A 24,851-nucleotide genomic window follows, 5' to 3' on the forward strand; every position below is an offset into this window, starting at 1 on the left:
ATGTCCCACAAAATATAGTTCTTAATTACCTCAGCTGGAAGCACAATTCAATTAGTTAGGTTGGGGTTGACAATAAGGCAGTCTTGATTTCACAGCATTTTATTTACAGATAAATAATAAATAATTGGCCGTTTTCCTATACTTAAACGTAAGTCTAGGTAAGTATAACCGCTTTTATGGTTCAAATTGAATCTCGATTGGACGATAGTAGCTGCCCGCTCTATTTCGATAAGTTACCTTGATACCACACAGGCGATAGTTAACGATGACGCAAAAACTCAACGATAAATAATACCAAATTAGGAAATTGGTTAGTAAATACTAAAAGTGTATCCAATTTGAAACTATTTCTGCAAGCTGGCTAAATACAACCAAATATAAATAAAATACAACTTAAATATATTTTGTGTTCTTTTTAGTAATATAAGCCTGAAAATAATTACCACAAATTATTATAGATGAACAAATGAACAACTATTCAAACCATCGAGATTGATAATTGATATTAACAAAACAAAAGTATCGATACATCAACAGCTCATTTGAGCGAGCCGGTCAATTGAACTTATTCTGAACTTGTATGTGTGTATGTAAACAAAAGAGAACGCAACAATAAAATAAAATAATAAGAGCAAACAGGACACACAAGTAAAAGAAGCGGGAATAAATTTCACAATTGCAGCAATTGTAAAAAGGCTTAACCAAAAGAAAACAGCGTAAGTAAGCAAGAAAGCAATTAATTGTGCGACAAATAGTGAAATACGCGCGGTGCGAAAATTTTGCATAAATTTGTGAATTATGTACATGCATATGTATGCGCAAGTGTGTGTGTGTGTGTATGTGGAGTGTGTATATGTCTGATGTGCGTGTGTGTATGTGTGTGAGTGTGTATTGAAAAATCTATCTCTTCGCTACGCATTTTCACCCCTCGAAAAATTGCCCCTGCATTGGACAACTTCAGGGTCACTTGTGAACTGCGACAGTGAAGTGACGACAGCGTTATCGCACTGCTGGAGCCTTACCCCTTTTTAAACGCCCCCGCCCATGACAAAGAGACGCAGCACCCCTAATATTGTGTCGCCCACGCGAACTGCAAGTTCTTTGCCGCCGCTGCTGTTGTCGTTGCCACAGACACTGACCCGTTTTTAATATTTTATTTGCGCATTCATTGATCTGCTGCTGCTGCTGCTGTAGCCGCTTTTTGTGTGTCTGTGTGTATCTGTATCTGTGCAGATCGACATGCATATACAATCTGTATCTGCATCTGTAGCTGTATCTGTTGACTATCTCGCGCGCGCAAAAGCCTACATATGTGTATAACACTTGCAACTAAAACCGGCTAAGCTGCATGTGAACGACCCTTGGCAGGACGCAGGCAAGGATGTGGATGTTATGCAAGTGTTGCAACTGCAATTGCCACTGCCAATGGCCACTGATGGCACTGAAAGTGAAATTTCATATTGTGCGTGAGCGCTGAAGAAAACTCCATGCAATACTTTTGTGCAACAGGACACGGTCCGTTTTGGGTCAGTCTACACATATAAATATGTCTATGTTATGCTTACTCTTCAACTTTTGTTTGTTTGTTCTAGGAAGGTGTGTGCGTGTGTTTGTGTTGTGTGTGTGTGTGTACACATGAAGATGTATTTGTTATTTTTAGCTGCCCAATGTGGAATAGTTTTTTTGAAAGACCACTCAGTTGATTTTTGTTATTCGCCGCGCGAGGTCTGATTAGAGCAAAAGAACGCAAAAATGTGTACAAATAGTGCGTGGAGTTATTTATAGCTTGATGCTCTCTCGCTCTCTCTCTCTCGCACTTGCTCACTCTCGCATGCGAAAGTAAAAGCGCCGAGCAAATTAACAATTAATTGCCACACATAAATCCCAAAACCGACTGCACATAGATCACATTATATAACTATGTAACAGACGCATCGTAGTAGTCAGGAAAATCCAAGTAGCAGACATGTCCTCTAAATTTCAACGCAGTCCATCACAAATGCTGGGCGGCAGCGTGGGATTGGCGGCGTCGGTAAACTCCACGTCGCCAAGCAATCGGCCACGCAAACAGGTCAAACGCTGCTGTCGCAATTTTGTAACCTTTATGTGCACCCAGGTGGGCGTGGGCGCCTTGATTGTGTTCTATGCCATCTTTGGAGCCTTGGCTTTTATGCATATTGAGCGGGAGTATGTGGACAAAACGGCGCTGCAGGTGCTGGAGTTGCGTCAGAATTGCTCGCAGCGTTTATGGAATATTACAGAGGAGCACAATATCATAGACAAGCCCATTTGGGTGAATGAAACGAACGCTGTGCTGCAGGATTATCAAGCTGAGATTGCGCGCATTATAAAAAATGGCTACGTGGGACGCAGTCCTGCGCAGATCTGGAGCTTTCCAGCGGCTCTGATGTTCTGCTTATCGGTCATTACTATGATCGGCTATGGCAATATGGTGCCACGCACGCCCTGGGGCAAGGGCTTCACTGTCATCTATGCCACATTTGGCATACCACTCTACATACTCTACTTTCTCAATATGGGACGCGTGCTGGCGCGCTCCTTTAAGTTTCTCTATCGCAGCATGCACGACTGCACGGAGGATCGCAGCTATGATGCACGCTTGGAGGCACTGGAGCATGGCAGCTTGGGTGCGCTTACACTGCGCAAGAAGATCATAGTGCCGTCCACTGCCTGCCTGTGGGTCATCATCTTCTATGTGCTCACAGGCACCATTATGTTTGCCAATTGGGAGAAGTGGAGCTTTCTCAATAGTTTCTATTTCTGCATGACATCGCTCTGCAAGATTGGCTTTGGTGACTTTGTGCCAGGTGCCTCACTAACCACCGCTGCAGACGTAGATGCGGCCACACAAAAGCTGCGCGAGGATATTGCTGCCGATCCCAATGAACTGTCCGAGCTGCAGCGCATCACCGATCAGCACTCCAAGCTGGCTATAAATTTCATTTACATGCTGCTGGGCATGGGTCTGGTGGCCATGTGTCGCAATTTAATGCGCGAGGAAGTGCGTGTCAAGCTCAAGGAAATGAAGGAGGACACCAAGCTGTGTGTGGAGGATACGCGTTTGCGTTTTGTGGGCTGTTGTGGTGATCCGCGCGAGCTCTATGACCCTGACTATGATTATTAGACGTAATGAGAGTGTGACTGACTGTGTGTGTGCGTGTGTGTGTGTGTTTGCTTATAAACTTTATTTTATGCTGTCATCTGTGATCTGTTACTGCAGCTCACCATTGATCAATTTCTGCAACTGCAAGAGCGGATACGTAACTTTGAGGGCATGCTTGGCGGCAGCAGCGGAGAGCGTTTATGCACGCCAAGCACATCGGCTGGTCCCTTCCGCATCTTCTCAGTGGCCGGCTTTCAAAATCGCACCAATGACATTGTCTACTGTCCGCCCATTGTGCGGCAACCTTCACAAAATGTCGAAGACTCTCGCGCCATCATCTACTTCGGCGGCGACGTGCAAGACTTTCCGGAGAGCATGGAAACAAATCGCGACAGTCGCGGCTATATGAAATACAATCTGGAAAACTCTGCAATTCTGCTGCGTGAGGCATTTCCACGCTCACACATCATAGTCATTCGACCAGTGCGGTAAGTGTGTAGCTTGGAAAGTATTTAAACTTCAACTCAAATATGTTTTGTACTTGCAGCATGGAATTCAAGACCTTTAGCTGCTTTGATAACTTTGTGCGTGGCAACAATGCAGGCGTGCCCGATCATACGCCCATGAATCATGCGCTGCAGCATTTGGAAAAGTAAGCATTAGCTATTCTATATTAATATATAATATTAATTGTTATTTTACATTCATCAGACTGCTACAGAATTTGTCGCAACGCTTGGTCTCCATACCCGAGAATGAAATACTTGATCAGGCTGCGCAGGCAGCAGCAGCCGCTGCTGCTGTCGCTGCTGCCGCCGCAGCTGCTGCATTAACACTCTCCAGCGCCGGTGTTGAGACCAATAACTCAGCTGGCAATAACTCAGTCGACAATAGTCAAGACATGGATATAGACATACTGCAGGTGCAGGATACCGTTACGGTCGATAGCGATGGTGGCGTTATATTCCCTATTGTCAGCCCCGAGATCACAGAAACAGAAGCTATAATCACCAACGAGGCAATTGATGAAGAGATCGACATCATAAGCAAAGTTATAAATTCCAACAGTAATCAGGATGCAAATCACGTGCCGCTAGATTCGGACTCAAAAGCCACTACGGACAACAATGTGGAACATTTCAACAATATCGGCAACAACAGCAACTGCAATCCAGCACAAACATTGTTTGGCACACAACATGCCATGTTGCAGCCACAATCTCTGCGCTCTGGCGTTGCTGCTGGCTCCTGCACCGACACCAATCCATTGTGGTGGCGTGAGAATCTCAATTTGGACAAGTCCAAGCTGGTGCTCATTGGCTTTAGCAAGGGCTGCGTCGTGCTCAATCAAGTGAGTCATATTAGGTGTAAAAATCGCCAACAACAGCCAAACTTTTCGTCCACTGCCAGCAGTTCAATGTTTAAATACATAATTAATGCTTATTTTATTGCAGTTCATCTACGAGTTTCACTATTTGAAAACTCTAACGCCGGATGATAGCAGCATGTTGCGACTCTTGTCGCGCATCACAGACATGTACTGGCTGGATGGCGGGCACGGTGGCCAAAAGAACACCTGGATTACATCACGTAGTCTCCTGGAGACACTAACACGCATGGGTAAGCTACATGTTACATTTTCGATATATACTATTTGATTTTAACTTGAGTTTCTACTTGCACAGGCATGAACATACACGTTCATTTAACGCCGTATCAGGTGCAGGATGATCGACGCCCTTGGATACGCAAGGAGGAGAAACTATTTACGGAGATGTTGCGTCGTTTAAATGCGCCCATCACAAGACATTTGCATTATGACAGCCAGCCGGCCAATCTGATGACACACTTTGAAGTGTTGCAAGCATTTTGCCAGCATGTGCATAACCAGCAGCAACAGCTGCTGCAGCAGGGCGGCAACGGTGAGCAAGCAGTTGTGGCTACCAACAACGGTGCTGGCGGTAGTGCCAATAGTTTACAGGATGCTAGTGAGGAGACAAAGTGACAGATTAGCAGCTTGCATCCTCCTCATCATCATCGTCGGCGTTTGCATGCAATGCGGAAAAGTGCAGCAGCAGCGAAACGGCAACATTTGCAGCAGCTACGACAGCAGCGCTTGTTGCAATGCACTGATCAGTCCTCAACGTCGACGTCATCCCAATTGGCTGCAGCATTGTTATCTTCGGCCTCGGCTGCAGCGGCAGCCGCTGCAGCTGCCAATGCGACCCCTGTAAATATTAATGAGCAACAGAGAGAAGTGAAAACCCTAATTGGCCCACCCATGGGCTTTCCACAGCACCAAGAAGAACCACAGATCACACGTCCACAGCCAGCTTCACGCTCTCATCGTCATCATCGCCACCATCACCATCATCATCATCATCATGCCAATCATTCGCACAATCATCATCAGTGTCGCTCAAAACGAAGATTACAAAAATTGTATTATACGCTTTGCCGTTAGACTTGTACACCTAATTCTAGATACTACATACATTTTATGCATCGTAAAGGTTAAGCGTAGATTTTAAGTGTCCCTACTCAAGTCTCTGTCCTATCTCCTCCCCAATCACTCTCCTACACAGAACTTTTTATGTAGAGCTAAGTATACATACCCTAATATATTTTCTTATTTATGTCTTACAACTTCAAAGGTTCAAAGCCAAAACTCGTACTAAGTGTATATTTGTCTAAAAGTTTATTTATATATATTTTTTTTCTATTTTAACTTAAAAAAGCTGCAGCGGAAACAAACTCTTGTCAGTGCAATAATCATATATAGATTTTTATATTTTTTGGCAATATAAACTTTCCATATTCAACTATTTATTTAAAATGTATACGAATTTCATACACTTACCAGCAAACGTAACTATACAATATCTCCCACATGAAAAGATAAACAAAAACTCTGTTTAAGTATTACTTAGCGTTTAATAAGCATAGTTTAAGCTCAAAAAAAGATAAAAATTTGTAGTGTTCATAAAGAACACTTGTAAAACAATGCCTTGTGCTTGTAGTCTATTTTAAAGAATATTACAAAATTGCAAAGGAAACAAAAAACAAAACAAAATAAGCAAAAAACAAAACAAAAGATTTTTCTCAATGTATTGTGCGTAGATGTCTGTTGTACTGCTCGTAGTAGTTCATGTCAATGCAAATAAAGCAAATACAAATACAATTATGATACTCTAAAAATAAACCTTAATGCAAACCGCTTAGCACATATACAAATGTCAATAAACAGATGCTTAGTACCCCCCTAATATCACCAAATATTATAAAAATCAGACGTATCCGATATAAAAAAAACGCGATTCTTAAATAAAATAAATGTTTAAGTGAAAAAAATACAAATTTTGGAGTTTATATTTTCTGAAATGAAGTGTACAAAAGTGTTTTATGGTCTTTTACGTATTCATTTTTATTTGTTCTACTTAAATATACATTGAGTCTGGTATTTAAAAATAAATTACAATTTAATCGTAACCATGTATTTTAGAAATAACTAAATATCGCTTGTGATGCGTTTTTACAGACTTTGAAGCTCTAATGTGAAGTGGGGTTTCCTTGAGATGCATTCATGAGTGTGAGTTGTGGTGTCTAACCCGGAGCTGCTTAGCAGTTCTCAGTAGTAACTACGTACAAGTGTTTGGACATTTCGCATGGGTTGTCCACTCATCGCTGCCATCGCAACAATCACAAACTTGATCATTTATGCGTGATGTCGCCACGTATGTATCTAAGCCTCGCCCCGTGAGATGACGCTTTTGGAACTTGCAGTAAAAGCGTCCCTTGGCGCAGGCATTTGTGCTAGGCTCATCGCTGCCATCGCTTTCGCAATCACAGTAGTCATCATTGACCCGACTGAAGAGTATATCCTTGCTGCCATCTAGGCACTTGAAGTTACCCTCAAAGTTTGGTTTGTAGGCATCATAGTCGAACAGACGGATGCCTCTATAAATGTAAAACGTTGATATTTGTTCACCACTGCATATTGTATATTATTGCCTCACCTCATTATTTTAATAGTACCATCATCTGGTGCTGTAGTGACCCTAGCACCAAAAAGAGCTCCGACACCACCTCCTCCATCGAAATCGTCCACGTCAAGCTGCTTCTTGCCAAGAGAGCGCATCATTTCTTTGTGTTTCAGTCTCAGCTGCTGCACGCTGGGCAACTGATTTAGCGAGAATGCCTATTATTAACTTGTACATTAGCTATTAAGCTTAAATGCAACTACAAAGAGTTCACCAACCTGATATATAATGAATGAGATGCCCACCAGAAATATCAACAGCATAAACATTTTTGACTTGTGTTTGTAGAAGGGTTTGTAATAAATATTCTCTCGCTTCACCCATGTTTTGCGCATATCTGTGTGTTTATTTTGCTAACTGAATTTTAAAGAAATGCTTTAATGCTTTGTTTACTTGTCAGTTAGCGTCATCAATTCCAACAATGCTTTGGATATAGCTTCTTAATTAACCCTTATGTGCACAACCAATGAGTAGTCAAACGAATGTCAACACTTGTAAGTCGATTACAAATAAGTAAAACAAACATTTGATTATAAAATAAGTTAACGAGCACTTTAGAAATGCTGTATAATTGAATTATAAATACATTTGTATTGAAAGGGTTAACTGCAACAGCTGTTTGTATCAGCCATGTTCGATTATCAAAAAATGTTATGCTTCTGTTAATCTTCTATTGAGCAAAAAGTGTTATGCTCCTCAATATAATGTTATAATATATCGATAGCACACACCTTGGTAACACTGTTTATTCAAGAGTGCTCCTCAATGTAATGTTATAATATATCGATATCACATTGGTCAGATTGTTAATTCGCCAGTGGTGAAAGCAAGTGCAAGTGCTCCGTAAAAAATTATTTGTTTTGCAAATTAAAAATGGTGAATGTTGCTAAGTCATCACGATATGTACTTTATGTATTTGAAAAAATGTGTAGATGAACAGAAAGTTCAAAAAGAATTGCGCTGAATTTCAAACTTAGTGTGTGAACATGTAACGGATACGATATTTCTTGAATCTTGACAACTCTAGTTCAGATTCCACAACTGTTAAACAGAGGGTCGAACAAATTGGCAGCCCTGCTCTTAAGTTAACATAAATTTATTCTGCTAAAAATGTGCATTTAAATTAATTGTTTTAGAGTTCGGTCTTAAAAAATTGTAGTTTTATAATAATATCGGGCATTTTCGTAAACTTCTTTATTATATTGTAACTTCGTAGCAAACAAGTAAGTTCCTTTAAATGGACGCAAAGACCGTATAACAAACCGGCCCCACCCTACACTATCTTATGTTCAAGAAAAAAAACCTGTAATTGTTATCTTTGGCTTCTAACAGATAAGACTTTGCAAGTATGTGGAAAGCAAGCGCTGGTCACCAAATACAGGCAGCAAGCAATGCCGAAGATGATGACTGGGAAACGGATCCAGATTTTGTTAACGATGTCGATGAACAGGAGCAGCGTTGGGGCTCAAAGACAATTGGTGGACGTGACGGAGGTGGCGCCATTGAGTGAGTCATTAATAAGTCACCATTTTGTGATTATGTGTAATCTGTTTTCGAAAAACAATAACATTATTAGCATGAGTAAGTTGCGTGAAGAGACTGAAAAAGCTGATCATGACATAAAGAAGCAACTGCTGAAAGATCAAAATGCCGGCTATGGCTATGGTGGTAAATTCGGTGTAGAGAAGGATCGTATGGACAAGTCGGCAATGGGTCATGACTATCAGGGCAAAGTGGAAAAGCATGCATCGCAGAAGGATTACAGCGAAGGTTTTGGTGGCAAGTTTGGCGTGCAAACGAATCGAGTTGACAAATCTGCTGTGGGCTGGGATCACATTGAGAAGGTGGAAAAACATGAATCCCAAAAAGGTGAGTAAATATTTTATACATTACTTGTAAATTGAAAATAACAAATAATCCTATGTTACAGACTACTCTAAAGGCTTTGGCGGAAAGTTTGGTGTGCAGGAGGACCGCAAGGATAAATCGGCAGTAGGCTGGGATCACATTGAAAAAGTGGAAAAGCACGAGTCACAGAAGGGTAAAATGCTTTGATATTCTTTCATTAAAACAAACTCATGTACTTTTATGTGTAGATTACTCCAAGGGCTTTGGTGGCAAGTTCGGAGTACAGGAAGATCGTAAGGATAAATCTGCTGTTGGCTGGGACCACAAGGAAGCACCGCAAAAGCACGCTAGCCAGGCTGATCATAAAGCGAAGCCTATTATTGAAGGCGCTAAGCCTTCCAATTTGCGTGCTAAATTCGAGAACTTGGCAAAGAACTCAGAGGAGGAGTCACGCAAACGTGCCGAGGAACAGAAACGTTTGCGAGAGGCCAAAGACAAACGCGATCGTGAAGAAGCAGCCAAGCAAACAATTGTGGAGAATACCCCGTTGCCAGCTGCTGAGGAAGCCCGTGCGCCGCCTGTTAAAGGCAGCCGCACGGCAATCCAAACAGGACGCTCTGGTGGTATTGGTAATGCCATCAGTGCTTTTAATCAGATGCAGTCACCTGTTGCCGAGGCGCCACCAGTGCGCAAGGATCCAATTGTCATACCTAAGGAGCCAGCGCATGTGGAACCAACCAAACCCGCTGTGGTTGAGCCAGTTGTGCCAATAGTTGAGGTTGCACCAACGCAGCCTAAAGTAAGCGCTCCGCCACCGGATGTCGTGCCGCAGATTGAGGTGGAAACCGTTGCTACGCCACCGAGAAGTGAACCAACATCGCCTGTGCACGTACCAGTTGCTGAGCCTGTACCCGAGCCCGTACCTGTACCCGAGCCGGAGCCGGAGCCACAACAAGCAGAGCCACAAGCTGAGCCGTTGTATCAAAACCAAGCAGAGGTCAAGTCAAGCTCACCAATGCCAGCAGCAGCTTCGCCAGTTCCAGCTGCTAACGGCTCAAGTGCTGCACCTGGCACTGAAGAAGCCATTTATGCCAACTCGGATAATTTGGCAGACTATTTGGAGGACACAGGCTTACATGCTATTGCATTGTACGACTATCAAGCAGCTGATGAAGATGAGATATCCTTTGATCCCGATGATGTGGTTACCCACATTGAGAAAATCGATGATGGCTGGTGGCGTGGACTGTGCAAGAATCGTTACGGCCTCTTTCCTGCCAACTACGTACAAGTCGTCAGTCAGTCCTAAACTACCCATTCCTCATAATGCCATCAACAACCATCAAATGCTTCCGATTAGAACAAACATCTAATACTTATTCACAAATTAATGCATATACTATATGTAGACTCATGCTCACTACTGTTTTCGACAGACAACGAAAATATGTTCATGTTTAAATTGATATACATACATAAAATAATCAAATATTTAGTTACATTTATACATATTCCATTTTTATATCATTTTTTCAGTTTTATTAATTGTATTTTACATTCTTAATATTTTTAAGCGTATTTTTTGGAAAAATATGCAATTTATTTATATATTTATACATTACACAAGAAAAATTTATAAATCAAAGGAGTATGCAAAAGTATTTTACTTAATAATATGTGTGTGTATGTTATTCTGAAATCTAATTTGTTAAAGTCAAAGTTTATATTGTAACTATTGAAAATTTAATGGCAATTTGTATAAAGTATATAAATGTTTGCGTAAAACAAAATGTTGAAGACGGAAAAAACACAAAGTCTGTTCTTTTAATAAACTAATTAAAGTTTACTACTAACTGTAAAAAATGTTTTGTTCTGGTGACATCTGACAAAATGGAAAGCTATTTAAATATTTTCTGGCCATTAATCATGTGCTCATGAATCATGTAAATTACAGCGCAACTCCAGCGATAAGGGGAACTCTCCGCCTGTTACATATTTTTATGTACTCTTATAAATTTTATGAGAGTACATGCAACAATAAATAAATAATTAGTGGTCGGTTTAAGGTGAAGTGGAATTATGATAAGTTTTGCGTGTTGCCAAAAACGTACCAGACATTATAAATAGTCTGTCAAACTGATTTGTAAGCCGTCATGATATGGATGTCGTGAATTCATGTCTGTCCAGACCCAAGCCAGAGAGTAAATTGATAAGCAAGAGAGAACTATATATACATATAATATGTGCTTATATCGAAAAAGATTGCGAAGCAGCGGTAGCTTCAAACCCGAATCAATTGTAACGGAATTGTCGGCAAAACCAGAACGAGATCGTTAAGCACTTATGACAGCTCGTACTAAAGTATAATCAGCAGACTGTCGGGTGTGCTGTCTCTCACTCTCAGACTGAGCACAAATGCAATTTCGAAAAAGAAAACTAATATATAAAGCGGCAGCAGAAATTGTGCCAGTCGCACTTCAGTCTCGCTTCAAACCAGCAACGGACACAGCAGCTGTTCGCGGCGTTGCCATACCGTGAATGTCAAATTAAGCAGCTGTGTGAACAAAAAGAGCAAGAAGAAGCTGACGCAGCAAGTAGTGCAATATGTTCAATAGAAATTAAATAAAAAGCATATAAAAATAAAAACAAACAATTAAACGTGATTCGTGGGCTTCTAAGGCTGTGCGTCGGCTTGATTGAAGGCAGCAATTTCAATTAATACAGACCGAGAGCAAGAGACAGTGCTGCGGTTGTTTGTCTGTTTGTGCATAGTGTATGGCAAAGACGCGTCACCAAACTTGTAAATTGTTTAACAAAGGAATTTCGGCGAATAAATTAAACCAATGCCATAAACAAAACGTTCGCGCTTAACTTGAGTTCATTTGTGTTTATCTTTTTGTAATAAACACAAACGTTCGTTTACATAATATAACTAAATAAAAAGCTATTCCCATAGTCAATCATCTAAGCTGTCGGCAAGTATGTGTCGTTGAACTTAATTACTGAATAATTGCTAGTTAATCATTTTGCAAGCTGTGCTTTAACTAATTTAACACAAATTCTGCTGACATACGATGCGGGTGCATATGTAAATATTTAATTATACGTATGAAATACATGTGCGTTTCATAACATCCATACATATGTATGTATATAAAAACATGCATACAATTACAAACACCTGCCCAATGATTACGAAGAACGTATGTCAGCGAACACACCGGCCCAAACAGAGCTTTTTTTTAGAATCTTTTATTATGCGCGTTGTTGATAAGCATTCTCGCCTAATATGAAATACATGCATAATAAACAATGGAAATTATTTCCAACAGCTCTGAAGCCAACAAGTGCAATAATTTATATTTTATTGTGTTGTCTCAAAAAGTCAACAGTTTTTATTGTTGTTTTGTGTACGGCTCTCAAGCGCAGGAAATAATTTTCTATAATTACTGTCATTAAAAAGTGAACTAACAAACTGTATTTAGCTTTACAGAGTTTTCAAATTGATTTTCATGCATTAGTTATCATCGTTTTTTACACAACAATATTGTGCTAAATATAACAATATATTCAAAGTCGGCAATTCTCATTAGTATATAATCTAAATACATTATATATAGCCCACAACTGAGTCAACAACATATGCATGTAGATAAGTGCGTAGTTTTTTCAAAGATATACTCTGGAAATGCAGGCGATTTTCTTTTTACACTTAAAATGTTTTCGACATGAACATTTGATCGAGTTCATTTTTGCAGCCTATAAATGGCCTACAACATAATTAGACATTTTGCATGGCTCTTAACAACAACAGCTTTAATGAATGATGTGTAAAGCAGCACATTGCGTTTGTCAAGGTAAACTAGCTACCAATAATGCCCAGAGCTGGCTCAAAGCACATGCATACAATACATACAGCTATAGATCTTGGATGCCTCGTGTGCAGAGAGCTCTGCTTGAATTAAATTTACAGGGCATAACACATTAGCGCACCTTGAATCAATGTTGCAAAATAAATGTATAAACAAATACAAAGTCGATGGAACAGGTTATTGACACGCTTCTGGTGCAACCAAAAAATATATTGTTAGCGTTATAGATGTGTTTATAAACAATTCTGGCATTAATTATAGTGACAGCTATTTAAATACAATTTGTTGTCTAGTACTTTAATTCATTTAATAATTTATGACCATTTCGTATATTAGAAATAAATGAATTTCCGTTTTGATATATGCCATCGTAAATAAACAATAATTGCACAATTATCTTAACAATTGATTTTAATTACTAGCTCTGTTTATATTTTTGTTTGTCTAACAATAAATAAGTATAGATTTATGCATGTATTTGTCGAAACATATTAATCTTTACACAAGTGTGCAAAATAAAGTACTTAGGGAATTTTTTTATTTATATTTGTATACAGATTTGATTTCTAAAAGCACAAGTTGCGAGATAATAGTTGCATATTTTTTGTTGTTTAAAAATGTTGATAATGCCTATAAATATAAGCAAAGCAAAATAAACAATAGTGTAAGGCGTAAATTATTTAAATAAATATAGTATTAAACCTTTTGTCACGTGTTGCGATAAAATTCATTTAAAGTTCAAGCACAGTTTGCATTAAGATAAATACAACAAATATAATAATTTTTGTTTATCGTTTTCAGCATGTCTTCAAATGAAGCTTATCACAACAGAATTGAGCCGGGTGCTGGTGATGCGGGCGATGATCAGCCTTCCGGTTCCAACAGACGGAGCAATGGAAGCAGCAGCGCTGCTGGAGCAGCGGCACACAACAAACAGCTCTTCAATGAGACCACATATCTAAAGCCATCCAAGCAGGCATATTTCAGCGATGAAAAGGTGCTGATACCCGAAGATGAAAGCACAAATGTAAGTTATAGTTACAATAGTATAGCCTATGCAACTTGAATTCATTGCCATCATCTTTGCAGATTGGTGGTTTCAGCTTTCGCAAGCTGTGGGCCTTCACGGGCCCCGGATTTCTCATGTCCATTGCATATCTAGATCCGGGCAATATTGAATCGGATCTACAGTCCGGTGCAGCGGCCAAATACAAAATACTCTGGGTGCTGTTATGGGCCACAGTGCTGGGCCTGCTTATGCAACGCTTGGCTGCAAGGTGAGTTAGACACGCTTGCAACATTGATTGTGCTTAGCTACAATAGCTGTCAATTGCAGATTGGGTGTCGTAACGGGTCTGCATCTGGCAGAGATGTGTTATCGCCAGTACAAGCGTGTGCCACGCTGGATATTATGGATTATGATAGAGATAGCCATCATTGGCTCCGATATGCAGGAGGTTATTGGCACTGCCATTGCCATATATTTATTGTCCAATAAAGCGTAAGTAGACTTGGAGAGATTGTTGATTCCATGATTAACTGTTATGCTTCTTGCAGCGTGCCTTTGTGGGGTGGTGTGTTAATCACCATTGTTGATACATTTACGTTCCTATTTCTGGATAAATATGGTTTACGTAAGCTGGAGTTCCTATTTGGCTTGTTAATCACTGTCATGGCCGTCACGTTTGGCTATGAGGTAAGCATAAAGGCGACGAAAAATCACCGTAAAGAATCCCCTAAGCGATTTGCATTAACGAATTACTCGTCAGGCATACAAACCAAAACAAAATAAGTTTTAAACACATTTTGTTTTATTACTGTCGTAAAGCTAACAACAAGCATTACTCTTTGCATACTATTTAAATGTATTTTGTTTGCCTATTGTTGTCAATTGTTGTGTGCGGGGGCGTTATTCATTTTTGTACTTATCTTTCAATTACGACACTCTGAGAGACCCAGTGCCAGTCCCAGTTTCAGTTTTCTTTATATCTCGTACTTGTTGGTACTTTTTTGTTAGTTTTTGCGAGTGCTGCTGAATGCTAAGCAGTCAGCTATTCTACTAACGATATGTATATATACTTTTACTTAATAATTGTAGAAAAAAGTACTGCGTGTCATATGACCAGATTACACGCATTTCCTTATGAGTTTATCCAAGTCTTGTTTATCTAAAAAATAGTAAAAAATATGAGTAACATGCTAGAGCTAGCTAGAGCTAAATTTTATATACACTTTATTATAGAGCCGCATGCAGCTTATTTAAGCAACAAAGACTAAATATTGACTTAGTTAAGTTAAGCTATCGCTGCTATTTTTGAAATTCAGTGTGCAAAGCGGGGAATTTTTCAACGATAAGACATCATTATGGCGGGAAAGCACTAATTACTCATTATAATTATTGTTTGCTCATTATAACATTTGTTTGCTTTGCTATTGAATAACACATTTTAAATATCTTTCTTGCAGTATATTGTGTCTGCGCCTGATCAGGGTGCTGTAATGGAGGGAATGTTTGTACCTTGGTGCGCTGATTGCAACTCAGATGTTCTGTTGCAAGCTGTGGGCGTTGTGGGTGCTGTCATCATGCCGCACAATCTATATTTACACTCGGCTTTGGTTAAGGTATGTCTATGATCAATATGCAAAGTCATATTTATATTAATTCTTTTGTGCTTTACAGTCACGCGATGTGGATCGTCGCCAGCCAAAGAAAGTGAGCGAAGCGAATTTCTACTATTTCATTGAGGCTTCAATAGCGCTGTTTGTTTCCTTTATTATCAATTTGTTTGTTGTGGCCGTATTTGCTCATGGCATGTATGGCAAGACAAATCATGATGTGGTAAGTTGATATGCAGTTAAATGCTTAGAAGCTCTAACTAACTAGTTGTTTATGTTTAGCTGGAAGTCTGCGCTAACAAGTCGATGTATGAAGATGCCAAGCTGTCGTTTACGGATAACAACGAGATTATCAATGCGGATCTCTACAAGGGCGGCCTGTTTCTGGGCTGCACTTTTGGTGCTGCCGCCATGTACATTTGGGGTGTAGGCATTTTGGCTGCTGGCCAAAGCTCGACAATGACCGGCACATATGCGGGACAGTTCTCCATGGAAGGTTTTCTCAATCTGCAATGGCCGCGCTGGATGCGTGTGCTGGTCACGCGTTGCATTGCCATTATACCCACCTTCTGCCTGGCCATGTTCAGCAAAATGGAGGATCTAACCAACATGAATGATATATTGAATGCAGTCATGTCGCTGCAGCTGCCATTTGCAGCTATACCAACTATAGCTTTTACTTCCTGTGCAGCAATTATGGGCGACTTTGTCAATGGAATGTGAGTATAGCGCGTCTTTTGCTTTTGATTTCATTTATAATAACTATATGTGTATTTTGCAGTGGCAACAAAATCGTGTCTATATTGCTGACCATACTGGTGATTGGCGTTAATTTATATTTTGTGGTGGCGCAAGTGGAACAGCTGCAAATTGAAGGCGGCATGCTGGCGCTTGTCTGTAAGTCGCATCTCTCCCAATAGACGACAGACAATCAAATTTATGCTTACGCTCTTCTTTTCAGGCATATTTGCTATACTATATTTACTATTTGTCTTATATCTTGTGATACATATGGCCGCCTGTATGGGCAACAAACGACTGATGAACAGCCGGGTAAGTAAGCTCACATGGACAGCCAGCTCTTGAATGCTGTATGCGTTTGCTTATCAACAGTCGTGACCAAATTCAATTGTTTTGTACATAAATTCACTTGACACGTTCAAGTCAATAGTTATCTAAATGGTAACGCTATCTCTTTACGTGACTGCACGCATACAGCCAATGTGGCTTAAAGTGTCACAGCTTGTAGTAACTTATTAAGACAGTTTCATCTACCACTAGACTATATTTATTTTCATTTTATTTACAGTGGGTGCAACGTTTTGTGTTACCAAGTCAGAACAGCTTTACGATAAAGAATGCCAACTCAACGTACGCCAGGTATGTTCAAGCTTAAATTTAAACACACACACACATATATGCACACGCACACTCACATGCACAATCTATGCCTAACTATCTGCAACACACTTTTATTTTTAGCTAACTCTTTTGTCTGACTTTCTGTTTCTAACATTTGGTTTTGCTTTTCTAGCATTTATCGTTCAAGCTTCCTCTAACTCTTATTCCGTTTAAATACCATTTGGTTGTTACTAATCCCTTACTAATATTTAATCAAAACTTTGTATCTATGCTCTCTTCTTTCCAAATTATTCACAGTGATGTTACGTTAGTTATAGGCGATAACACTAACACAAAGAAAGGTCTTGAAACCGTTTCGGAAAAAGTGGCTAATTAGTTAAACACACACACACAGCGCTACACACACGCATACATTCGTGATATTAACATTTAAAGTATTCACACGCTTAACAATACTAACAATTGAACTTTAAATGAGAATTTATAATGCACATAGCTCTAGGGTATTTTCTACTATTTGTTGCTATATAGTATTAAGCATATCGTAAATCAACAAATTTGCTGATAACGGTGGAATTATACATAAGTTGGGACGTAATGGCCAATAAAAAATAAATACATTAATGGAGATTATTGTCCAGTCTTTTTCTTACTAATTACTATAAGCTAATTTAAGCCTAGTTCTTAAGCGCCAACCTAAAAATGGAACTGCGGATCGACTGCGAGCCCAACTGACAGCTGCCCAAGCAACAATTTAACGTTACTAAGCCTTTCACAGCATGTGTAAGCTAATTTTAGCAATTTAGCAATCATTGACACATTGGTTTTACACCCCATTCTTACACACTCATTCACTTTGGCGTGGCTAATTTAATATGACTACACATTTAATTGAAAATAATAAAAACCAAAATATTTCTCTGTTATATGTTCATACACATTTATATGTATGTCATTTGTTTTCTTCTTCCCCCACACTCTTCTTTTCTGTTCTATATAACTAAACTACCTACCTACATACACTGAACTCCTCTACTGAACTCTGAATTTATTGCTGTGCGACGTGGACTTATAATGTTTAATAACATTGTATATATTGGATGTATGGAATTGACTTTTTGTACAAAATTTATTTAAAATTATCGACGACACAAAATTCTATATTCTGTTTATTGGAACTGATATTTTTGGCATTCGCACGAAATTCTCTAAAGCTTGCAATTGACAAAACAATAAAACAAGAGTCTACAATTCTAATGAAATTATCCACCTACATAAAAAAAAAAACTTACAATTGTTTATTTAAACTTGCCAAATCGCTGCTGCCACCGACATTCGTTGAACGAATTATATATATAAACAACAACAAATGCTACAACCCCGTACCTCAATGGATGCCCCCCCTCCACCCCAGTGAGCTGACGCTTAACGATCATGGAGTCTCAATAAACAACTTGCATAATACGCAAACATTTAATTAACAATGTATAATAATTAGGATTATGAATATTGTACAGACTTATGGTATAAGTTTCTGAAATTATTATTTTTTTTACTGCATAAGTAGACAATTGAATTTAATTGTATTTAAGCAATATTATTATAATATTTAGTTTATTAATAAATTTTGAAAAAATTTAGTATAATTGCCAAGCAAAATAAAATTATATTTATGATTTTTTGTATGACATTTTCTTTTTCCCCGACTGGTGTTTTTCTTGTTTTATGTGTTAAATCCTAATGCTATATACTATTTATATATGTATTCTATATACTTACTATGCATGTGCACAAGTGTGTGTCTGTGCATCTTGCAAGTTGCTCTTGTTATTGTTAGTAAGCTCTACTTCCACTGATATTTAGTAGCTGCAACTATTTTCCAGTAGTTGGCATAGCACCTCATTATACACATAAATATATAAACACTCATACATACAAACAATCATTCATTGAACTCATAACTATTTGCATTTGCAGAATCGCCACCAATCCGGACACGGATGCGGATATTATGGATGGTGAGGATGCGTAGCCATTACTGTTCTGCACTGATTCCGATGGCAGTGAAGAGATTTGCCTTAGCAGCAACAATAACGAGCAGAATTGCCCCAGCAGCAATGTGGACGATGCTGATGGAGATGTTATCATCAGCTAGCATTTGGTTCAAGCCTGCTTTAGTTATATCTTCAAGTCAAGCAATCAATTGTGTTCAACACTGTTTACTGGCCATATTTTTATCACATATGAGTGCATATAACATAAGCGTGTCCTTTTGATTGTTTTTCCTTTGCCTGTTCGGAAGTGCGGAATCAGTGTAAATACTACTACTGCGTGCATATTTGTTTTACATAAGCATACCAAAAAGATAAAGTGTATTTTCTTAATCGAACGAATATCTAAAATGGAAACTACGTATAGCTATTAATGAATTGTATTCTAACTGCTAGTATAGTCAGTATGTCTATTATATAAGGCTGTGAAGTTAACTGAGAGACAAAAAGCAAAGAAAGAAACAAAAATTGTAATTTATTGTTTGTCACTTGTCAACTATGCTGAAAGACCTATTCTAAAGTTTATTTAAAGCATTTTTAATATGTATTTAAATATTGATTTTAATCTAAACTTATTTTTACGTTACAACCTTTTGTTATATATAAAAAGAAATCAAAATACTATTAAGTATATTATAACTCTTTATGCTTTTAATGTTGTAAAGAAATTTAAATAAATTTGCACTGTAAGCGTTAAGCAAGCGTTAAACATTAATTGTTAAATACGAGTAGCTGGTGCTAACTATTGAGCCACGACGTCAGCTTGTAATTGTTATTGTTTAAAGGAAAATTGTAATTTGCCTATAAGCAAATCATTTGTGTCAAGTGTTAATTATTTTGTAAATTAACTTATTGTTTAGCTATTCTATTGAGTGTCGTTTCCGATTTTATTTGAGCCTATTTTAGTTTATAAAAACCAGCGCAGTAAATTGGCAACTATTTTACAAAAAGTCAGCCTCCAAAATGTGTCTTCGATTAGTCTGGCTGGTGTTTTGTTTAATTTACAGCTGGACATCTCTAGTGCATGCACAACTGCGTAAGAAACAAACTCTATAATTTATGTATTATTAAATTTATTGATTATATTTTACTTACAGCGCCAGATATTGAACAGTGCGTGGCTGGCGATGGCATCTGTATTGCAAATGTTATTAATTTTATTATAAAGCAGCATCCTCAGGGCATACCTGAGATTGGACTGGATGCATTAGATGCTATCAACTTCGATAATATTATTGTTAGCGAAGCTGAACCCGATACACCGCTGCAGCTGAGCCTTAAATTCAATTCTTTGACTGTGCATGGATTTGAAAATACAACAATTCTTCGTGCTAAAGGCTTTGAAAAGCAATACCAGCGTGGTTTCGAGCTAGTTGGCTTTACTCCTCTGCTGCGCTTGGATGGAGAATATGAGGCGACTGGCAAGCTACTGCTGCTGCCTTTGGAGGGCAAGAGCCAGGCCAGAGTGCAACTTAAGGATTGTAAATTTACATGCAGAGCTAAAGCTGCGGAGGATCGTCGAGTGGAGGGTAAACTGTTTCTAAAGATAACCAAATTCAAATGTCTATTGATTATTAGTGGGTAAGCAACAACACACATATGAGTTAATTATATTTAGGAATTACTAATAGTCTTTATTTCATAGCTTACACGTAAATTTTGAGAATTTGTTGAACAACAAGGAGCTAAGTGATACTATGAACGAGCTTATCAATAACAATTGGCAGGATGTTTGGCAAGCTTTGCGTGTCGGCATGAACTCCGCAGTGGATCAAGTGGCTGAAACAATTTTAACTCGCGTATTAAGTCAACTATCCTACGATGATTTTTACAAACCAACTTAGAGCGCAAGTAACGTTACTAATAAATGTAGATCTACTAATAACTAGTATGAACCTATGTATTTTGTAAACAAACAATTCTCTGTTTTGAATTGCAGTGCATTGTCGATTGGATTGAGACTATTGGATATTTGCACACAATTAACACTAAAGAGTACAATTTGTGGGCAGCTGAGAACAACTAGACTCTGATTATAATAACCGGTTGTAATAACTAGCCTGGAAAGCTGCTATTAAATAGTTTTATTGAGCATACGATTTTATTTAACTAATAATTGTTGAGCGCAAGAGAAGTACAAATATAAGTGAACTTCAGCAAAATGCATTTTGTATTATTTGCTTTGTTATGTGTACAGATTCTAACGGCTGCCAAGTGCCAATTAATACGTAGGTAATCAAAAATAGTTTATGAATATAAACTATATATAAAGTGCTGTGATTTTCTAGCGGAAGATGTAACTAAATGTCGCTTTGGAGATGTTGAGTGTATCAAAGATTCAATGAATGCTTTAATCAAGCAATATCCCAGAGGCATACCTGGTATGGGCCTCAAGCCCATAGATGTTGTAGACTTTAAGGGCTGGGAAGTTTTTAAGACTGCACCAAATGGACGTATCTGGCTTACTTTTAAATATTTCAACACAACTAACTATGGCTTTGAGAATATGACAATCACAGAAGTAAAGGGATTTAGCAAAGACCCAACTGCAACCAGAATGGAAATACATGGCTACATACCAAGTCTTATACATAAAGGCATCTATGCAGCTAGTGGACGTATTTGGTTTATTAATGTAAATTCAACGGGAAAAGCTATGTCGGATTTACAGAAAGTTCAGTTCACGTTGAAACTAAAAGTAATACTTGAGTACAGAGATAATAAGCGTTATTTAAGAATCGATGAACTTGTGCCCATAATGGAGATTAGTCGGTGAGTTATGCAAAGATATATGTCTGAACTATAGATTGTTATCATATACTAACTTACAGTTGGATCTTTTCGCTGCACGAGTTCTTTGCTGAAAATACAGACTTGACAATAGCAGTTAATCGTGTAATAAACGATAATTGGGTTGTATTTTGGAATGAGCTGGAGCCGACAATTTTAGGCTTATATACAAGTGTATTTACTAATTTGATTTCGGATGTTTTTGATAAAGTTTCTTACGACGATATGTTTATAACAGATCAAGCGTATGCTGCAGCTGACTAAGCAGAAATAAAGTCTTACTACTATGTCTAGTATTATTTAATCTAATGCATGTAATCTTTTTATATATATATTTGGAAATATGTATGTATTGCTATAGAATCAGGTTTTTATATATGCTTACATGCCTTGTTTGATTTTATTAACAGTTCAGCTGTTGCCAGAGCAGGTTCTATTGTGGCTTATTGCAAAATTAATTTCAATCGTTTATTCTAAACGTCAGACAGGAAATGTACGAGCGCTATATTTTAATTTCCCTTAGTTGGTGTTGTGTATTACAAACGTTTGTTTACGGCGCTGAATTACGTGAGTAAGTGTGCATGAATGTTGAATTTGCATTCAGACAAAGACTTTCCCATAAATCTTCAGCAAGCGATATAGAAAAATGTCACTTTGGCGATTCGACTTGTTTGATGCGTAGCATTAACGATCTGATCAAGCGTTATCCAAAGGGCATACCTGAGATTGGTCTGCCAGCGCTGGATGAAGCCAAGATGGATAATATAACGATTTTGGAAACGCCGCAAGAGTATGGCCCCATCTGGATGTCATTTCATACTACAGATAATATATACAAGGGCTTAAATAATGCAACAATTACCGAAATCAATGGGTTTGATGAAGACCCCACAAAGAGCAGAGTTGTTGTTAAAGCGCGCATACCACGACTGCTGCACGAAGCTACATATGAAATGAAGGGCAAGTATCTTGTATTTATAGCAAATACAACTGGTAAGCTGCAGTCGGACTTTCAGAACGTGCAGCTAACACTGACGTTCAAGGTAATAATGGAGTATCGCCAAAACAAAAGATATCTAAAGATATTTGAACTGACATCGGTAGTGGATCTTGATCGGTAAGTTGTGCATTTACTTAAAGATTTTACATCATTGTGGCTAACTATTATTACAGCTGGATCGTCTGGTTGGCGGACTTGTATAGAGAAAATTCTGACTTAACCATAGCGCTAAATCGTTCAATGAACGAAAATTGGATAGAGTTTTGGAATGGACTAGAGCCCAGTGTAGTAAAATCATTTACAAACTGTTTTACTGCCTTGCTTAGTAATGTATTCGAAAACGTTGCCTATGATGATATGTTTTTAAACTCGACTAACACTGCTGACTACTATATGCAAAAATAATGTTAATTTTTGTAACAATGAACAACAAGTTGAAGTGATTTACAATGTTTTTAGCCGTATGACTGCTGGCGTCATTTAATAAGTATTAAGCTCAGTCGTCTATAATTAATAATAGTTTGTTACAATTAAATATTTTATGCATTTGTCTTTGATTTGCCGCGTTTTACATGCTTGCCATCCGTATCTAATTCATCATAAAATATATGATCGTTATAGCTCTCATCCCGATGATACATATGTTGATAGCCTTTGGTGCGACTGCCACGTTTAGATTTGCTATGATCAGCGGCTAGCTTAAGCAGCTTCTGTTTGCTATGCGGCTGTCCAAGATATTGCAGCGGTGTTGCCTCATCATTGGTCTTGCTTTGACGCTTGGCACGGGAACGACGCCAGCCCCAGCGCATGTGCTTCACAGCTGACGGCGCTATGGGACGCAACATAATGCGATAGGGCAGGCGCTGCTTCTTTTTAGGCTTCGAGCGCCAAATGTCTCTGTACTGATCCACAACGCTGCAGGTCTGCATGTCTTTTGGCTTGGGTATAGAGTCATCCAGCTTGGGCGGACACTGCAACACGTAATATAGTCCAGAGTTCGAGGTGTTTGTGTGTAAGTCGAACATGCCCATTGGCACTTTGTAGTAGGCAAAGCTGTTGCGCTCCACAACAATCGCTGGAGCGGCAACTAATTGCTGCAACAAGCCGAGCACAAGTTGCCACATTGTCAAGTGCAAGTTCAGTCAACAATTGTGGCCAATAAGCATTGTCAGCAAATATATAAAGGCAAGTTTTCGTTTCAGCTTCACTGAGTTTTGCATAACATTGTGGTTGCTGTGGTGTCGCCACCTTAAGTTGCCTTTAATTTTCGTAACAAGGCAACAAGTTTGTGCCGCATACAGTTGGCTGGTTCATTCACCTAAGCCTCAGCCTAGGGCCTAGGTCAATCAATACGCGTAAAAACTTTTGCTACCGCTAAACATGCAAAAAACTGTTGCACGTTCCGCACAATGTTGCATGCAGCATGCTTATTTATAAATAGTTTTAAGTACATAAGCGTTGCTAAGCGCAACAGTTGCTTACATTTATTTATAACTGGCGCTTGCGCTTTGCAGTCACTTTAAAACATCTTGATGTAGTCTCCTACCCCAATTATAAGTGGGTGTAACAAGTTCAATTGTTGCGCCTATTCAACAATTTTTGACGTGACTTGCTAGCATTTCTAATTCGAAAAGTTTTGTGGCCAAGGGTTTGACAGTTTGCTTCGCACCCAAGTTTTATTGGCAAGCTGCCAGCTGCTGTTACTCGTAAAAAATAAAGACAATGTAGGCTCACATTTCTTTAATGTCAAGCAATTATTCGTTTGCTTGTTTAAAATTAACAATAAATCTTATGACCATAAAAGATACTCACGTCTAATCTGACTTACAAAAAACTCTACTGAGTAAAAAACTCTTTGAATTCTTTAATTGTAGGAATTATTTTATTCAATTTATTCATTTTACAAAATAACTTAGTTAAGCATATACCGATTCTTACAAGTCTGTGTGTGTTTGTCTTACAATTAGTTTACAGTTTCTTAGAGCACTAATTTGTATCTAACTCTTACTATTTACTTCTATTCACCCCCAAATCATGATTTAATTAAGCCAACAATAAAGTCTAATGCAATTCAATTACCACCTAATCAATCAGTTTACATTACGCCAACACAAGACCAACTTTTTTTATTGACTAATTCGCAAACGC

General features: G+C 38.5%; 10 protein-coding genes across 16 annotated transcripts; 8 read left to right on the plus strand and 2 right to left on the minus strand.

The window, feature by feature from the left end:
• The first annotated feature begins 581 nt into the window (after window positions 1–581).
• Window positions 582–5,147, plus strand: LOC108604266 (UPF0565 protein C2orf69 homolog). Its single transcript, XM_017993660.1, has 6 exons — window positions 582–716; window positions 3,242–3,612; window positions 3,672–3,776; window positions 3,836–4,475; window positions 4,579–4,744; window positions 4,810–5,147. Exons 2-6 carry the CDS (start codon window positions 3,296–3,298, stop codon window positions 5,127–5,129), a joined length of 1,548 nt encoding a protein of 515 aa, XP_017849149.1. The 5' UTR covers window positions 582–716; window positions 3,242–3,295; the 3' UTR covers window positions 5,130–5,147.
• On the plus strand, window positions 1,723–3,287 carry LOC108604267 (potassium channel subfamily K member 1). Its single transcript, XM_017993661.2, has one exon. It carries the CDS (start codon window positions 1,967–1,969, stop codon window positions 3,143–3,145), a length of 1,179 nt encoding a protein of 392 aa, XP_017849150.1. The 5' UTR covers window positions 1,723–1,966; the 3' UTR covers window positions 3,146–3,287.
• A 13-nt stretch (window positions 5,148–5,160) lies between the features above and the next one.
• LOC108604268 (lateral signaling target protein 2 homolog) lies at window positions 5,161–5,609 on the plus strand. Its single transcript, XM_017993663.1, has one exon. It carries the CDS (start codon window positions 5,181–5,183, stop codon window positions 5,586–5,588), a length of 408 nt encoding a protein of 135 aa, XP_017849152.1. The 5' UTR covers window positions 5,161–5,180; the 3' UTR covers window positions 5,589–5,609.
• Window positions 5,610–6,557: 948 nt separating this feature from the next.
• Window positions 6,558–7,660, minus strand: LOC108602425 (glucosidase 2 subunit beta). Of its 2 annotated transcripts, none has more exons than XM_017990541.1 (3): window positions 7,383–7,660; window positions 7,141–7,304; window positions 6,558–7,081 (listed from the first exon to the last, which is right to left on the minus strand). In XM_017990541.1, exons 1-3 carry the CDS (start codon window positions 7,497–7,499, stop codon window positions 6,763–6,765), a joined length of 600 nt encoding a protein of 199 aa, XP_017846030.1. In that variant the 5' UTR covers window positions 7,500–7,660; the 3' UTR covers window positions 6,558–6,762. The 2 variants fall into 2 exon arrangements, with proteins under 2 accessions (XP_017846030.1, XP_017846029.1); XM_017990540.1 differs by having other exon boundaries at window positions 7,141–7,322; window positions 7,383–7,658.
• A 607-nt stretch (window positions 7,661–8,267) lies between these two features.
• Window positions 8,268–10,511, plus strand: LOC108603488 (hematopoietic lineage cell-specific protein). The gene is made up of 5 exons (XM_017992340.2): window positions 8,268–8,387; window positions 8,497–8,670; window positions 8,741–9,033; window positions 9,095–9,205; window positions 9,261–10,511. The coding sequence occupies exons 2-5, from the start codon at window positions 8,513–8,515 to the stop codon at window positions 10,319–10,321; spliced, it is 1,623 nt and encodes a 540-aa protein (XP_017847829.1). The 5' UTR covers window positions 8,268–8,387; window positions 8,497–8,512; the 3' UTR covers window positions 10,322–10,511.
• Window positions 10,512–11,479: 968 nt separating this feature from the next.
• Window positions 11,480–19,429, plus strand: LOC108603486 (protein Malvolio). 5 transcript variants are annotated; one of them, XM_017992338.1, is made up of 12 exons: window positions 11,482–11,991; window positions 13,686–13,911; window positions 13,974–14,161; window positions 14,221–14,385; window positions 14,442–14,580; window positions 15,351–15,506; window positions 15,565–15,723; window positions 15,783–16,219; window positions 16,282–16,397; window positions 16,462–16,553; window positions 16,810–16,880; window positions 18,077–18,270. In XM_017992338.1, the coding sequence occupies exons 2-12, from the start codon at window positions 13,687–13,689 to the stop codon at window positions 18,096–18,098; spliced, it is 1,770 nt and encodes a 589-aa protein (XP_017847827.1). In that variant the 5' UTR covers window positions 11,482–11,991; window position 13,686; the 3' UTR covers window positions 18,099–18,270. The 5 variants fall into 5 exon arrangements, with proteins under 5 accessions (XP_017847828.1, XP_017847827.1, XP_017847826.1 ...); XM_017992337.1 differs by lacking the exons at window positions 11,482–11,991; window positions 18,077–18,270 and adding an exon at window positions 18,840–19,429 and having other exon boundaries at window positions 13,687–13,911; XM_017992336.1 differs by lacking the exons at window positions 11,482–11,991; window positions 18,077–18,270 and adding an exon at window positions 18,277–18,396 and having other exon boundaries at window positions 13,687–13,911.
• A 429-nt stretch (window positions 19,430–19,858) lies between these two features.
• Window positions 19,859–20,933, plus strand: LOC108603490 (protein takeout). 2 transcript variants are annotated; one of them, XM_017992344.1, is made up of 4 exons: window positions 19,859–19,949; window positions 20,011–20,494; window positions 20,559–20,782; window positions 20,853–20,933. In XM_017992344.1, the coding sequence occupies exons 1-3, from the start codon at window positions 19,877–19,879 to the stop codon at window positions 20,755–20,757; spliced, it is 756 nt and encodes a 251-aa protein (XP_017847833.1). In that variant the 5' UTR covers window positions 19,859–19,876; the 3' UTR covers window positions 20,758–20,782; window positions 20,853–20,933. The 2 variants fall into 2 exon arrangements, with proteins under 2 accessions (XP_017847833.1, XP_017847834.1); XM_017992345.1 differs by having other exon boundaries at window positions 20,559–20,764; window positions 20,853–20,890.
• A 67-nt stretch (window positions 20,934–21,000) lies between these two features.
• LOC108603489 (CG7079) lies at window positions 21,001–21,989 on the plus strand. Its single transcript, XM_017992341.1, has 3 exons — window positions 21,001–21,141; window positions 21,202–21,685; window positions 21,745–21,989. Exons 1-3 carry the CDS (start codon window positions 21,075–21,077, stop codon window positions 21,965–21,967), a joined length of 774 nt encoding a protein of 257 aa, XP_017847830.1. The 5' UTR covers window positions 21,001–21,074; the 3' UTR covers window positions 21,968–21,989.
• Window positions 21,990–22,119: 130 nt separating this feature from the next.
• LOC108602431 (circadian clock-controlled protein) lies at window positions 22,120–23,237 on the plus strand. The gene is made up of 3 exons (XM_017990550.1): window positions 22,120–22,270; window positions 22,334–22,820; window positions 22,877–23,237. Exons 1-3 carry the CDS (start codon window positions 22,195–22,197, stop codon window positions 23,106–23,108), a joined length of 795 nt encoding a protein of 264 aa, XP_017846039.1. The 5' UTR covers window positions 22,120–22,194; the 3' UTR covers window positions 23,109–23,237.
• A 5-nt stretch (window positions 23,238–23,242) lies between these two features.
• LOC108601404 lies at window positions 23,243–23,944 on the minus strand. The gene has a single exon (XM_017989303.1). The coding sequence runs from the start codon at window positions 23,825–23,827 to the stop codon at window positions 23,243–23,245; it is 585 nt and encodes a 194-aa protein (XP_017844792.1). The 5' UTR covers window positions 23,828–23,944.
• Window positions 23,945–24,851: the final 907 nt, after the last annotated feature.

This window comes from Drosophila busckii, chromosome 3R (assembly GCF_011750605.1).
Source record: "Drosophila busckii strain San Diego stock center, stock number 13000-0081.31 chromosome 3R, ASM1175060v1, whole genome shotgun sequence".
NCBI lineage: Eukaryota > Metazoa > Arthropoda > Insecta > Diptera > Drosophilidae > Drosophila > Drosophila busckii.

Excerpts from the sequence above, each read along its gene's own strand:
- LOC108603490 (XM_017992344.1), top strand. The coding sequence starts at position 19,877 with ATGTGTCTTCGATTAGTCTGGCTGGTGTTTTGTTTAATTTACAGCTGG. Across the intron at positions 19,950-20,010 it reads TCTAGTGCATGCACAACTGC|CGCCAGATATTGAACAGTGC; the intron begins GTAAGAAACAAA and ends TTTTACTTACAG. Across the intron at positions 20,495-20,558 it reads TGTCTATTGATTATTAGTGG|CTTACACGTAAATTTTGAGA; the intron begins GTAAGCAACAAC and ends TTTATTTCATAG.
- LOC108603489 (XM_017992341.1), top strand. The coding sequence starts at position 21,075 with ATGCATTTTGTATTATTTGCTTTGTTATGTGTACAGATTCTAACGGCT. Across the intron at positions 21,142-21,201 it reads TGCCAAGTGCCAATTAATAC|CGGAAGATGTAACTAAATGT; the intron begins GTAGGTAATCAA and ends GTGATTTTCTAG. Across the intron at positions 21,686-21,744 it reads CCCATAATGGAGATTAGTCG|TTGGATCTTTTCGCTGCACG; the intron begins GTGAGTTATGCA and ends ACTAACTTACAG.
- LOC108603486 (XM_017992335.1), top strand. The coding sequence starts at position 13,687 with ATGTCTTCAAATGAAGCTTATCACAACAGAATTGAGCCGGGTGCTGGT. Across the intron at positions 14,386-14,441 it reads TATTTATTGTCCAATAAAGC|CGTGCCTTTGTGGGGTGGTG; the intron begins GTAAGTAGACTT and ends TGCTTCTTGCAG. Across the intron at positions 15,507-15,564 it reads TACACTCGGCTTTGGTTAAG|TCACGCGATGTGGATCGTCG; the intron begins GTATGTCTATGA and ends TGTGCTTTACAG.
- LOC108604268 (XM_017993663.1), top strand. The coding sequence starts at position 5,181 with ATGCGGAAAAGTGCAGCAGCAGCGAAACGGCAACATTTGCAGCAGCTA.
- LOC108603488 (XM_017992340.2), top strand. The coding sequence starts at position 8,513 with ATGTGGAAAGCAAGCGCTGGTCACCAAATACAGGCAGCAAGCAATGCC. Across the intron at positions 9,034-9,094 it reads AAAACATGAATCCCAAAAAG|ACTACTCTAAAGGCTTTGGC; the intron begins GTGAGTAAATAT and ends CCTATGTTACAG. Across the intron at positions 9,206-9,260 it reads AAAGCACGAGTCACAGAAGG|ATTACTCCAAGGGCTTTGGT; the intron begins GTAAAATGCTTT and ends TTTTATGTGTAG.
- LOC108602425 (XM_017990540.1), bottom strand. The coding sequence starts at position 7,499 with ATGCGCAAAACATGGGTGAAGCGAGAGAATATTTATTACAAACCCTTC. Across the intron at positions 7,323-7,382 it reads TCTCATTCATTATATATCAG|GCATTCTCGCTAAATCAGTT; the intron begins GTTGGTGAACTC and ends AGTTAATAATAG. Across the intron at positions 7,082-7,140 it reads GGTACTATTAAAATAATGAG|AGGCATCCGTCTGTTCGACT; the intron begins GTGAGGCAATAA and ends TTACATTTATAG.
- LOC108604266 (XM_017993660.1), top strand. The coding sequence starts at position 3,296 with ATGCTTGGCGGCAGCAGCGGAGAGCGTTTATGCACGCCAAGCACATCG. Across the intron at positions 3,613-3,671 it reads ATAGTCATTCGACCAGTGCG|CATGGAATTCAAGACCTTTA; the intron begins GTAAGTGTGTAG and ends TTGTACTTGCAG. Across the intron at positions 4,745-4,809 it reads GGAGACACTAACACGCATGG|GCATGAACATACACGTTCAT; the intron begins GTAAGCTACATG and ends CTACTTGCACAG.
- LOC108602431 (XM_017990550.1), top strand. The coding sequence starts at position 22,195 with ATGTACGAGCGCTATATTTTAATTTCCCTTAGTTGGTGTTGTGTATTA. Across the intron at positions 22,271-22,333 it reads TGTTTACGGCGCTGAATTAC|CAAGCGATATAGAAAAATGT; the intron begins GTGAGTAAGTGT and ends ATAAATCTTCAG. Across the intron at positions 22,821-22,876 it reads TCGGTAGTGGATCTTGATCG|CTGGATCGTCTGGTTGGCGG; the intron begins GTAAGTTGTGCA and ends CTATTATTACAG.
- LOC108601404 (XM_017989303.1), bottom strand. The coding sequence starts at position 23,827 with ATGTGGCAACTTGTGCTCGGCTTGTTGCAGCAATTAGTTGCCGCTCCA.
- LOC108604267 (XM_017993661.2), top strand. The coding sequence starts at position 1,967 with ATGTCCTCTAAATTTCAACGCAGTCCATCACAAATGCTGGGCGGCAGC.